The 13067-nt window shown below is 34.5% G+C and overlaps 1 protein-coding gene and 1 pseudogene across 3 annotated transcripts in view; one reads left to right on the top strand and one right to left on the bottom strand.

Moving 5' to 3' along the window:
• TRMT1L (tRNA methyltransferase 1 like) overlaps positions 1-13067 on the top strand; it is a 69996-nt gene that overhangs the window by 31427 nt on the left and 25502 nt on the right. For all 3 annotated transcript variants that reach the window (XR_005215154.1, XM_037825171.1, XM_037825172.1), the window contains 3 exons: positions 3556-3805; positions 4193-4405; positions 5785-5975. Coding sequence is in view for 2 of the 3 variants with exons in the window: in XM_037825171.1 (XP_037681099.1) it covers positions 3556-3805; positions 4193-4405; positions 5785-5975 (654 nt within the window). In the remaining variant the exon portion in view is untranslated. The remainder of the gene's footprint in view (positions 1-3555; positions 3806-4192; positions 4406-5784; positions 5976-13067) is intronic.
• LOC119526226 lies at positions 2179-2761 on the bottom strand (annotated as a pseudogene).

Genomic DNA, 13067 nt, shown 5'->3' on the forward strand with positions numbered 1-13067 from the left:
CTACCTCACATGCTAGCTGTGTGACTGTTTTAGTTTCCTCGTTACTAAGACAAATACCGCTCAATTGGTTGGCTTAATAATGGGAATTTATTGGCTCACTGTTTTGAGTCTAGAAGAGGTCCAAATTAAGGAGTCACCAAGGTGATGCTTTCTTCTCAAAGACTGGCATTTTGGGGCACAGCTGATGATCCTTGGTCCTTGGCTCCTCTGTCATGTGGCAATGCACATGGCAGCCTCTCCTGGTCTCTCCCTTCTCTTCCAGGTTACATTGTCTTTCAGCTTTTGTCTGCTCCCTCAATGGCTTTTTTCTCTCTCTGTGACCTTTCCTATAAAGCCTTCAGTAATAGATTAAGACCCATTCTAGGCTACACCTTATCTGAAGTAACTTCATCAAAAGGTCCTATTGGTTCACACCTACAGGAATGGATTAAGTTTGGGAACTGGTTTTTCAGAGGTACATAGCTCTAAACAACCATAGTAACCAGAGGAAATTACACTCAGTTTCTTCATCTATAATAAAGGGAGGAATACTTAATCCTCACTTAATGTGAAGATTAAGTAAATTAATCCATGGAAATTAGAATAGTACCTGGTATGTAATAAGTGCTATAAAAGTATTAGTATCATCATTATCATGTTGTTATTGCTACTTCTATCATCATCATCATCATCATCATCAGTTAGTAATGTCTCAGTGTAAATCTTGTAGAAATGATGAGCAATGTTTCTAAGCCGATCATATCCTCTAAGCCACTTGGATATGAAATGTAAGTGAATTTTTACTTAACATTTTCCCTCCCCTGTCCCCACATCTACTCATCCACCAGGTCTAGTCTAAGTTTTCTTTTGTAATATGACTCACGCTCTTTTTCCATTCCATATCCACCAATTTAATTATTTTATAGCAGGCCTATTGTAGTAGTTTCTAATTGGTACCCCTGCTTCCAATCATTTCTCTCTGCTTAACTCCTTGCATGCCACTGCCAAAGCAATGTTACTTCTGAAATGCTGCATTGATAACGTTACTTCTCATTCAAAAAAAGGGTCATGTATCATTACTTTATTGCCTAAAGAGTCCAAACTCCTCAGACTGCTATTTAATATCCTCTATAATCTGATCTCAACCTGTTTTTCCAGTGGTTTCCCTCATACAACCATTTTTCTCTATTTTTTCATTTGAAATCATTAAAGCTAATGTAGAGGGAAGATCTTTTTAGAGTTTTAGGTTTACAGAAAAATTGCTTAGAAAGTAAAGAGTTCCCTTATTACCCTGTCCTCCCAGTTTCCCCTATTAGCAACATCTTGCATTATTGTGGTACATTTGTTACAGTTGATGAAAGAATGTTGATACATTATCATTAATTAAAGTTCATAGTGTGTATTAGGGTTCACTCTTTGAGTTAAATCAATTTGACAGATGCATAGTATCATGTACCCACCATCCTGGTATCATACAAAATATTTTCAGTGCCCTAAAAAACCCCTTATGCTTTACCTTTTCATCCCTTCTCTCCCCCAAAATCCCTGACAACCACTGATCTTTTTATTATCTCTATAATGTTGCCTTTTCCAGGATGTCATATAGTTAGAATCATACATTATGTAGCCATTTCACTGGTGTTTTTTAATCAAAGAAGAGATGGAGACTCTTTTATGGGTACTATAAGCCACTTTTTCTTTATATCGTCTATTTCAGGTAGAATAATTCGAAATCTTTAAGCAATAATTTCTGAGCCTTTCTTAATTTCCTTGAAAAAGAAACTACATTGGAAGCCTGCAATACTTTCTTAATCAATCAGATAGGAAGGAGTCCAAGGAAGGATCCAGAGACCATTCATGCTTTTAAATCATATATCCCGCCAGGGTCTGAATGATTGGCACATTAAATGGTTCTGCTAAATAATCAGTAATTCTAAACATTAAAGGCAATTATATACCACCATATAGGCAAAAATGGTAGTATAATTTAAAAGCCAGATCTATATTTTTTAAAGATCATATCTAGTTCAATAAGCAAATTACACATCAGTGAAGCATCAAAATAAGGATGATGAATAAAAAGGCACACTCTAAAAGAAGAGTCCAAGAGTTAAAGAATAGAACAGTACATTTTGTTTTGTCTTACTTCTAAACAGAAATATTAAAATAATTTTTTCAGGTGAAGCTTTCTGTCAGTCAAAGTAGACAGTTACAATGGCCTCTTTTCTCCCCAGTCTAAAACAGTCTTTTCCTTTCACTAGTTTCTGAGAAGGTTATTAGTCTTCTGCTGTGTAGGGGCGATATATCAGGGCTACAACCAGTGCTGAGATGGCTGGGATCATCCAATTGGTCAACCAACGGGAATTAGAATCAATGGTAGTAATTAAAATTCCCAAAGGTTTGGTTATCTTTGATTTGTCACCTGCATGAAGCTTCTCAATGAAATGTGTTTTGGACAGTTGTCTAGCATCTGAAGAGTGCCCAAGATCCTCAAACTTTTCAGTAGCGTCACACTTCCAGTTTATTCCTTAAGACTTCTTCCCCAACAGGATGGCCCTCCAGAGACTTGGTTAGGTCCTGCATCTTGTGGTACAGGATGATCCAGGTGCTCTTGCTATGGTTGTGCTTCTGGATATCTTCCAGTATGTAGTACTTCATGTCCCTGTGCAACTGCTCTGCCGTCTCCACAAGAGCCATGAGCCTCAGGAGGCCATGCACACACACACCAGTCACTGGGTGCACAGAGCACATCTCATGGGCTCCACCTGGGACACTCCCTAAAAGTGGCATATGGACAGGGTTTGGGTGGCCCTTCAGCCTTTTCTTTTTAATGTGCCTTTGTAAACTTACTTTAGGTTCATAGCAGTCATTTTGCGTCTTTACCCATCCCTCAAATGAGGATTTCAGGACTTACCTCACAAGCTTATTGTAAGAATATGTAATGTCCATAACCCATGTATGGAGAAAATGGGCAATATTTCCAACATTTCAGGGATTTTCTAATCCAGCAGGTTTTGATATCTTGTGAGAACAGGCTTTCCTGGGTCTGAATTCTTCTTGATCATTTGCTAACATATACAAAGTTGTTTTTTGTATTTTACAATGATGCTGTTGTGTAGCATTTGAAAAGTGTTGGTGCATAAGGGTAAACTTCAGCAGGAGGAATTCCAACTTCCCATTCTCCCTTCAAGCACAGTAACTCCATCCTTACCCATATTGTATATCGGGTTTCTCTTTTAAGATTTTGAAAACAGGTGTTCCATTTTAAGAAAGAAAACAACCGACAAAGGAAACAACAATGTACTATTCTACAAAATAAAGTAATTTGTAAGTTCTTTATTTGAACAAGGATCATAAAAAAGGTTATATAAGAGATATTAATGAAAATGTTACATTTTTTGCTGTAACTTTTCTTGAGAGGCTTTGTAGTGAGAAAGAAAAGAATTATTTATGAAAATATTGAGATTTTAAAAATTTTTTTGATTATTTATAAAATTATATTCTTTATTATCACACTGTTTTTATTCTTCAGTTATTACAACTAAGAAACCCATTTTCCTCTCCATTTCTCCTAAGGGATAATGGGATTACAATGGGCAAAACATCTTGGAAATGCAGTAAAGGTTACAATTAATGACTTGAATGAAAACTCTGTGACACTGATTCAGGAAAACTGCCATTTAAACAAATTGAAAGTGGTGGTGGACAGTAAGGAAAAGGAGGAGAGTGATAATGTTCTTGAAGAAGGAGAAGAAAACCTTGGTAATGTTAAAGTGACCAAAATGGATGCAAATGTGCTGATGCATTTGAGATCTTTTGATTTCATGTAAGTTAAAAAGATTTGCAGTGTCATTTTCTAAATTGATCTGGGATTTTTGGTTTGGTTGGTTTTGGTTTTTAAAAAATTAAGACAGTTACTTATTTAAATTTGTATAGTTTTTAGTATTGGCCTGAAAAAGACAATAAGATTTTCTAGCATTTGAACTAAAATCCTGGGAACGACACTTTTCCTTGAAGCCTGATTTATTTTTACATGCCTGATATTTCATATCATCATTTTATTACTTACTTTAAAAACAGAATTATTTATCTGTAATAAACTCATAAAGTATTTTTGAATACATGGAATTTTACCATTAGAAATAATTTATTTTAATGGTAGAATTTTGGTTATTACTGTGATTTTAAATATGTATCTTCTTTCTGATTTTAGACACCTAGATCCTTTTGGAACATCAGTGAACTATCTAGATTCTGCTTTCAGAAATATAAGAAACCTTGGCATAGTGTCCGTGACTTCTACAGATATTAGTTCTTTATATGCCAAGGCACAACATGTTGCCCGGCGTCACTATGGCTGTAACATTGTCCGAACTGAATACTACAAAGAACTAGCAGCCAGAATTGTTGTCGCTGCAGTGGCAAGGTATCAATTAGCCAACAGTGTACCTAGTATGTTTTGATATTTGATAAAAGAAATAATATTTTAAGAAGTGCTTATCTTATTTTTTCTAAAGATGCATGACTTATAAGTTATATAATATATATTCCATATATGTAATCTTGATTTGTTTTGGTAATCTTACATTGTAATTGTTAGAATTTTATTTAAAAGCTTACACCTGAAATATTGTTTGCTCTCCAACTGAAAATGTTATTAAAAAGTAATTAAAATAGTAAGAAATAAAAGATTAAAATGAAAGTTAATTCCAAAGCAATTTATTTAAAAAATGTAGAGTAGTTAGAGGATAGCAACAAGAAAAGGAAAAGCAAAAATTGTTTTGAGATTTAGAAACAATCATTTGTTTTATGTCCATTTCATGCTATCTTCTTTATGTATATAGTTTAATTTAAATGATGGCTTACAAACTTTATTTTGCAAAATTATATTACCTGCAAAACAAAAAAATTCTCTCCATTTCTCATCAGGATTTCTAAACAACTGAAGAAAGAACGCCTTTTTTTGAAAACCCATTGTATGCAGAATACTATGCTAAGCTATAAGAGAAACTGACCTGGCTCTGCTTCTTAAGGAATTTATTATCTAGTCTGAACATTCAGAAAACACTTTGCATTTATTTGCAAGGAATAACATCCAGACACCTTGTCAGTTTCTAATTATTGAATACCATTATAGTTCTAAGTTTTATTGCTGAGGCAACAATAGAGGACAAGAAACACACATTGGGAGCATAGATAATGGGTGATTAGCCAACTCACTCACTACTCAACACTAGTTCACAGCATTTAGATTGAAGTTCCTACCTCAGCATAAATACAGATTATTACACTTCATAGACCTTCAGGGTTATTCTTAATTAACTGAAAACTTCGATGGTAAGTTTGTACATGTCCAAATCCTTTTATACATACTTTAAAAAGTTTATAAAGTAACATCTACAAATTCAAATTAATACATATGAACTAAGTTTAGTTTATGACTGTAGAGGGAAAACTAAGTGCATACATGGTATATTGAGTAGAACTTAATCCAAAAAAGTCTATAAAATTCATGGTGGTAAAAACTTTGCCTTTTCATTTATGACCGAATATCTATTGAGACAGCATTTTAACGAATGATGTCTAATGACTGAAGATCTTGTCAAGTATCCTTTATTTCCTGTATTTCAATTTGTGTGAAAGTTACCGTAATAATTTTTTAAAAGCATAGATACTAAAAATTCAATTTTCCCTGATTTCCCATAACCTACCCATAGTTTTCTGTCTAAGGAAGTATATTTAGTATAAAACCAAACAACAGAAAATGATAAGCCTCCAAAATAACTGTTAAAAAAAATTTTACAGAGCTGCAGCCCGATGCAACAAAGGCATAGAAGTACTGTTTGCAGTGGCTCTGGAACATTTTGTGTTGGTAGTAGTGAGAGTTTTGAGGGGGCCTACCTCAGCAGATGAAACAGCCAAGAAGATTCAGTACCTGATCCACTGTCAATGGTGTGAAGAGAGAATTTTTCAGAAGAATGGCAATATGGTAGAAGGTAAATTCAAGTTTCTCTTGACTGTATGTTTTGTTTAATTTATGTATAAGCTTCTAATGAATAAGCCTTTATCATATCCCTAATTATACATATTGTTGTCCTTTGATTTTGAAGATTACAGTGCTAACTTTGTTATTTCCTATACTGGATTTCCTTTCATCAACAGACAGGACATTCGTGTGAGTTTACTAAAGTTATTTACTCATGCTGTGCGATTTATGCTCTCTAGCCCTGCCCTCTATTGAAACATCTAGAAATAACTTAGTTTCTACTGTCACTAATTTTAGGAAGAGAAATCAGATTACTTTTTGTCTAGAATGTTTCAAATCATAATTTTAATTTTATAAAAATTTTCATGCTTCTGGCCGAATATAAAAGCTATCAGTTATAAAATTCATTCAATAAACATTTATTGAGCCTCTACTATATGCCAGGCCTGGGATAAAGAAAAAAGGTTTGGCTCATGCCCTTATAAAACTGTTTGCTTTCTGCTTTTCTGGGACACAAAAACAATTTTTTTCTGTTAGGTTCTTGGTATTTTAATATGAATTTTAAAAGCTCTTTATTTATTAGAATTTAGCCCTTGTATTATGCATTGCAAATTTTTTTCTCAGTTTGACTTGTTTGAATTTTTCTTTTTTAGTCTGTCATGAAAAAGTTTGTTGTTTCTGCTGTTGTAAACTAATTGAATTGTTCTTTTATGTATTCTGGATTTTGTCAGTAGTTAAAAAGAGATTTCCTAGTCCTAGATTATTCAAGAATTCTGTCATGTTTTATTGAATAATTCACCTCCACTAACTTTAGAATATTATATCTTTGTCTTATACTAAAGTTGCACAGGTATTTGAGTTTGCTTTTATGGCTTTTTTGTTCTGTTTCGGTTGTTGGTATATCTAGTCATACACCTGTACCACACTGTTTTGTTTACTGAGCTTTTTACTCTTGTTTAATATCTGATAAATCAATCCCTCCTTAAAGTTCTTTGTTTCCAGAGTGTACTTGATATTGGGTTTTTTTCCTTAATAAAAAAAGTAAATCAGTAGACAAGTTAGTATTTTATTTGGGTCACATTTAATTAGGAAGGATAGCTATTTTTGTGATTTTGAAGCTCCCTGTCTAGGAGAGCACAGTATGCTTTTCATTTGCTCAGTTACTTTTAAGGCAGTGTTATTTGATAGCGGTAATGAAGGGCATCCAGCCTTGTCATGTTCCTTATTTTAGTTCTTTCTGGTGCTTTCGATGCAAGCATTGTACAGGCTTTTCTTCCGAGATACCTATTGTTTATCATGTTAAGAAAGTACTTTTCAATTCCAATTTTACTGTATTTTTCAAGATGTTGAATTTTGTCATATGCCTTGCATCTGTGGGCATGATTATATGTTTTTTCTCCTTAGACCTGTTACTTTGATTCATTGTAATAAGATTTCCCAGTATTAAAGCACCCGGGACTTCATAGAATAAACTCTACTTTGTTAGGAAGTATTCTTTTAATATGTTACTGGGTTCTATTTGCTAATTTCTTAAAGGAGTTTTGTTTTGATATTCCTAAATGAGATGGCATATAGTTTTCCTTTTTAGCAAAATTTTGGTTGGGCCTTGGAATAAGTGTTAAACTCCCTTCAAAAAGAATTTGGCCCTTTTTTTTCAATGCTCAGCAACAGTTTGACTAGCATTGGAAATATTTGTTCTTTAAAAGGTTAAGAGTATTTACTTAACTTTTCTAATTTATTTACATAGAGCTGAACCAAATGGTGTCTAATGACTTTTTAATTTCCTCAATTTCTGTAGTTAGATTTCCTTATATTTTTAAATTGTTTTATATTTGTCCTTTTTGTTTTTTTTCTTATCTAGATTAGATAATGGTTGAGCTATTTTATTGTTATTGTTTACTGTCTTTCTTAGTGTTTAATTTTGTGGTAGTAAATATGAATATACTTCTGTAATTTATCAGTACTTTTTGGCTCCTTGATATAACAAATGAGGTTCCTCCCATTTTCCATTTTCCCTTCCTAAATTCTGTTTATTATACCATTTCTATCTTATTAGAATACATAAAGTTTACATTCTATTTTGCCACTATAATCTCCACATTAAATATATTCAGTGTTCATCATCAATCGTTCTGCCATAATTTCTAGTCATCTTTTATTTGGCTAATTAATTTTCTGAAGTTCTCAAGAGGATTCACGGATAAAGTACTCCTTGATTTCTTATGTGTTTAAAGCTCACTTTTCATAGCCTTTATATACTTAAAGAGTTGTCTTTTTTTTTTTACTTAAATCATTTTTTTATTATAGAGTATAACAATATACATAGAAGGGATAATGTTCCAAATTTAATAAGTACTTAGAAAGCAACTTTCAAAAACTGTTATGGGTTCCAGTTCCAGTTCCAGTTATTTCCTTATTATGAAATATAACATATATGTAAAAAGGTAATATCTTTCAAAGTATGATTTAACAAGTAGTTATATAGGAAATTTCTAAAAATATTATGAGTTACAATACCATAGTTTCAGTCATTTCCTAATTGTGAAATCTAACATATATATAAAAAGGTGATAACTTTCAAATTACAATTTAACAAGTAGCTATAGAACAAATTTCAAAGGATGCTATGGGTTACAGTTCACCATCTCAATTATTTCCTTCTAGCTATTCTAATACCCTAGCAACTAAGAAAAAGACAATTATATAGAGATTCAGTATTCATAATCCTTTGTTAAATTCCATCTTGTCTGTTGCTACCCCTTCCTCAAGTTTAATCACTTTCTCAATCTTCAGGGTCGTCTAGGCAGTGACCTTCCTAACTTGTTCATGTTGAAAAGAGATGTCAACTTTATGGGAAAAGGGGACACATCTGGTTGATGTTCTTGAAGAGGCTATTGCCTCTGGGTTTTGGGACTTAACTAGCATAGGAGTTCTCTGGAGGATTTAAGTTTCTGAAGAATAAAGTTAGTGAGTGAAACTTTTTTAGAGTATGAGATAGGTATCTGGGTATTCTTTAGGGTTTTGGGTACTACTGTTGACTTGGGGTTATCATACTGTGGTCATTTGCATATCTAGCTGAAGCTTGCAGAGGAAAAACCTCCAGGACAGCCTCTTGATTCTATTTGCATTTTCTTAGCCACTGAAACCTTATTTTGTTGCCTTTCTTTTCCCCTTTTTGGTCAAAAAGGCATTCTCAATCTTCTGATGCCAGGGTCATGTTCATTCCCAGAATCCATGTCCCATGTTGCCAGAGAGACTCATTCATCTGAGGAATCCTTTCCCACATCAGGGGGAGGATGATTAATTTATTTGCAGAGTTAGGCTTACAGAGAGAAAGTCCACACTTGAGCAACAAAAGAGATTCTCTGGAGGTGACTCCTATGCTTAATTATAGGTGGGCTTAGCTTCCCTTTTGCAACCATAGTTTCACAATAGCAAGCTTCAAGACTGAGGGCTTGACTTATGAAGTAGAGAGTTCTGAAATTCACATAGTATATGATATGTCCACAATAATTCATCCATATCTCACATTATCATCACTTAGTTGTACAATCATCATTTATCTATTTTTTCTTTCTTTGCTTATGCTTTGGGTGTAAGGTCTAAGAAGCTACCTCCTATTACTAAGACCTGAGGATTTTTCCCAATATTATCTTTTAAGAGTTGTCTCTTATATTGAGGTCTTTGATCCACTTTGAGATAATTCTTGTGTAGGTTGTGAGGTAGGGGTCCTCTTTCATTCTTTTGGATATGGATACCCAACTCTCCCATCCCCGTTTGTTGAAAAGACTGTTCTGTCCCAGTTTAGTGTCTTTGGGGGCCTTATCAAAGATCAATCAGCCGTAGATCTGGGGATCTATCTCCAAATTCTCAACTCTATTCCATTGATCAATATGTCTATCTTTGTGCCAGTACCATGCTGTTTTGACAACTGTGGCTTTATAATAAGCTTCAAAGTCAGGGAGTGTAAGTCCTCCCACTTCGTTTTTCCTTTTTTTAGAGTGCCTTTAGCAATTAGAGGCATCTTCCCTTTCCAAATAAATTTGATAGCTAGCTTTTCCAAGTCTGCAAAGTACGTTGTTGGAATTTTCATTGGGATTGCATTCAATCTCTAGATGAGTTTGGGTAGAAATGACATCTTAATGACATTTAGCCTTCCTGTCCATGAACATGGAATATTTTTCCATCTTTTAAGGTCCCCTTCTATTTCTTTTAGTAGAGTTATGTAGTTTTCTTTGTATATGTCTTCTACATCTTTGCTTAAGTTTATTCCTAGGTACTTGATTTTTTTTAGTTGCTATTGAAAATGGTATCTTTTTCTTTAGTACCTATTTAATTTCTTCATTTCTAGCATATAGAAACATTACTGACTTACGTGCATTAATCTTGGATCCCGCTACTTTGCTAAATTTGTTTATTAGCTCTAGTAGCTGTATCGTCGATTTCTCAGGGTTTTCCAGATATAAGATCATATCATCTGCAAACAATGACAGTTTTACTTCTTCCTTTCCAATTTGGATGCCTTTTATTTCCTTGTCTTGCTGGATTGCCCTGGCTAGCACTTCCAGCACAATGTTGAATAACAGTGGTGACAGCGGGCATCCTTGTCTTGTCCCTGATCTTAGAGGGAAAGCTTTCAGTCTCTCACCATTGAGTACTATGCTGGCTGTGGGTTTTTCATATATGCTCTTTATCATATTGAGGAAGTTTCCTTCAATTCCTACCTTTTGAACTGTTTTTGTCAAAAAGGGATGTTGGATTTTGTCGAATGCTTTTTCAGCATCTATTGAGATGATCATTTGATTTTTCTCTTTTGATTTGTTAATGTGTTGTAATACATTGATTGATTTTCTTATGCTGAACCATCCTTGCATGCCTGGAATGAACCCTACTTGGTCATGGTGTATGATTTTTTTAATGTGTCTTTGGATTCAATTTGCAACTATTTTGTTGAGAGTTTTTGCATCTATATTCCTTAGGGAGATAGGCCTGTAGTTTTCCTTTTTTATAGCATCTTTGCCTGGTTTTGGTATTAAATTGATGTTAGCTTCATAAAATGTGTTAGGTAGTTCTCCATTTTCTTCGATGCTGTGAAAGAGTTTAAGTAAGATTGGTGTCAGTTCTTTCTGGAAAGTTTGGTAGAATTCCCCTGTGAAGCCATCTGGCCCTGGGCATTTATTTCTGGGAAGCTTTTTTGTTTGTTTGTTTTGTTTTGTTTTGTTTTTAATCTTCATTTTATTGAGATATATTCACATACCACGCAGTCATACAAAACAAATCGTACCTTCGATTGTTCACAGTATCATTACATAGTTGTACATTCATCACCTAAATCAATCCGACACCTTCATTAGCACACACACAAAAATAACAAGAATAATAATTAGAGTGAAAAAGAGCAATTAAAGTAAAAAAGAACACTAGGTACCTTTGTCTGTTTGTTTGTTTCCTTCCCCTATTTTTCTACTCATCCATCCATAAACTAGACAAAGGGAAGTGTGGTCCTTATGGCTTTCCCAATCCCATTGTCACCCCTCATAAGCTACATTTTTATACAATTGTCTTCAAGATTCATGGCTTCTGGGTTGTAGTTTGATAGTTTCAGGTATCTACCACCAGCTACCCCAATTCTTTAGAACCTAAAAAGGGTTGTCTAAAGTGTGCGTAAGAGTGCCCACCAGAGTGACCTCTCGGCTCCTTTTGGAATCTCTCTGCCACTGAAGCTTATTTCATTTCCTTTCACATCCCCCGTTTGGTCAAGAAGATGTTCTCCATCCCACGATGCCGGGTCTACATTCCTCCCCGGGAGTCATATTCCACGTTGCCAGGGAGATTCACTCCCTTGGGTGTCTGATCCCACATAGTGGGGAGGGCAGTGATTTCACTTTTCAAGTTGGCTTAGGGTAGAGAGAGAGGGCCACATCTGAGCAATAAAGAGGCATTCGGGAGGAGGCTCTTAGGCACAATTATAGGGAGGCCTAGCCTCTTCTTTGCAGCAACAGTCTTCCCAAGGGTAAATCCTATGGTAGAGGCTAGTGGAAAGTTTGGTAGAATTCCCCTGTGAAGCCATCTGGCCCTGGGCATTTATTTGTGGGAAGCTTTTTGATGACTGATTGGATCTCTTTGCTTGTGATGGGTTGGTTGAGGTCTTCTATTTCTTCTCTGGTCAGTCTAGGTTATTCATATGTTTCCAGGAAATTGTCCATTTCCTCTTCATTATCCAGTTTGTTGGCATATAGTTGTTCATAGTATCCTCTTATAATTTTTTGAATTTCTTTGGGATCCGCAGTAATGTCACCTTTCTCATTCATTACTTTGTTTATATGGATCTTCTCTCTCTGTGATTTTGTCAGTCTAGCTAGCGGCTTGTCAGTTTTGTTGATCTTCTCAAAGAACCAACTTTTGGTATTGTTTATCCTCTCTCTTGTTTTTTTTGTTCTCTATGTCATTTATTTCTGCTTTAATCCTTGTTATTTCTTTTCTTCTACTTGGTTTAGAATTGGTTTGCTGTTCATTTTCTAGCTTCCTCAGTTGATCCATTAATTCTTTGATTTGGGCTCTTTCTTCCTTTTTAATGTATGCATTTAAGGCCATAAATTTCCCCCTCAGTACCGCTTTTGCTGCATCCTATAGGTTTTGGTATGTTGTGTTCTCATTTTCATTCGTCTCTATATGTTTAGCAATTTCTCTTGCTATTTCTTCTTTAACCCACTGATTGTTTAGGAGTGTGTTGTTTAACCTCCAGGTATTTGTGAATTTTCTAAGTCTCTGATGGTTATTGACTTCTAATTGTATTCCATTGTGGTCAGAGAATGTGCTTTGAATAATTTCAATTTTTTTAAATTTATTGAGGCTTGTTTTATGTCCCAGCATATGGTCTATTCTGGAGAAAGTTCCGTGAGCACTAGAGAAGAATGTGTATCCTGGTGATTTGGAATGTAATATTCTATATATGCCTGTTAAATCAAATTGATTTATCAGATAGTTTAGGTTTTCAGTTTCCTTACTGGTCTTCTGTCTGGTTGATCTATCTATAGGAGAAAGTGATGTGTTGAAGTCTCCCACAATTATTGTGGAAACATCAATTGCTTCCTTTAGTTTT

The sequence above is a fragment of the Choloepus didactylus genome, chromosome 2 (assembly GCF_015220235.1).
Source record: "Choloepus didactylus isolate mChoDid1 chromosome 2, mChoDid1.pri, whole genome shotgun sequence".
Classification (NCBI taxonomy): domain Eukaryota; kingdom Metazoa; phylum Chordata; class Mammalia; order Pilosa; family Megalonychidae; genus Choloepus; species Choloepus didactylus.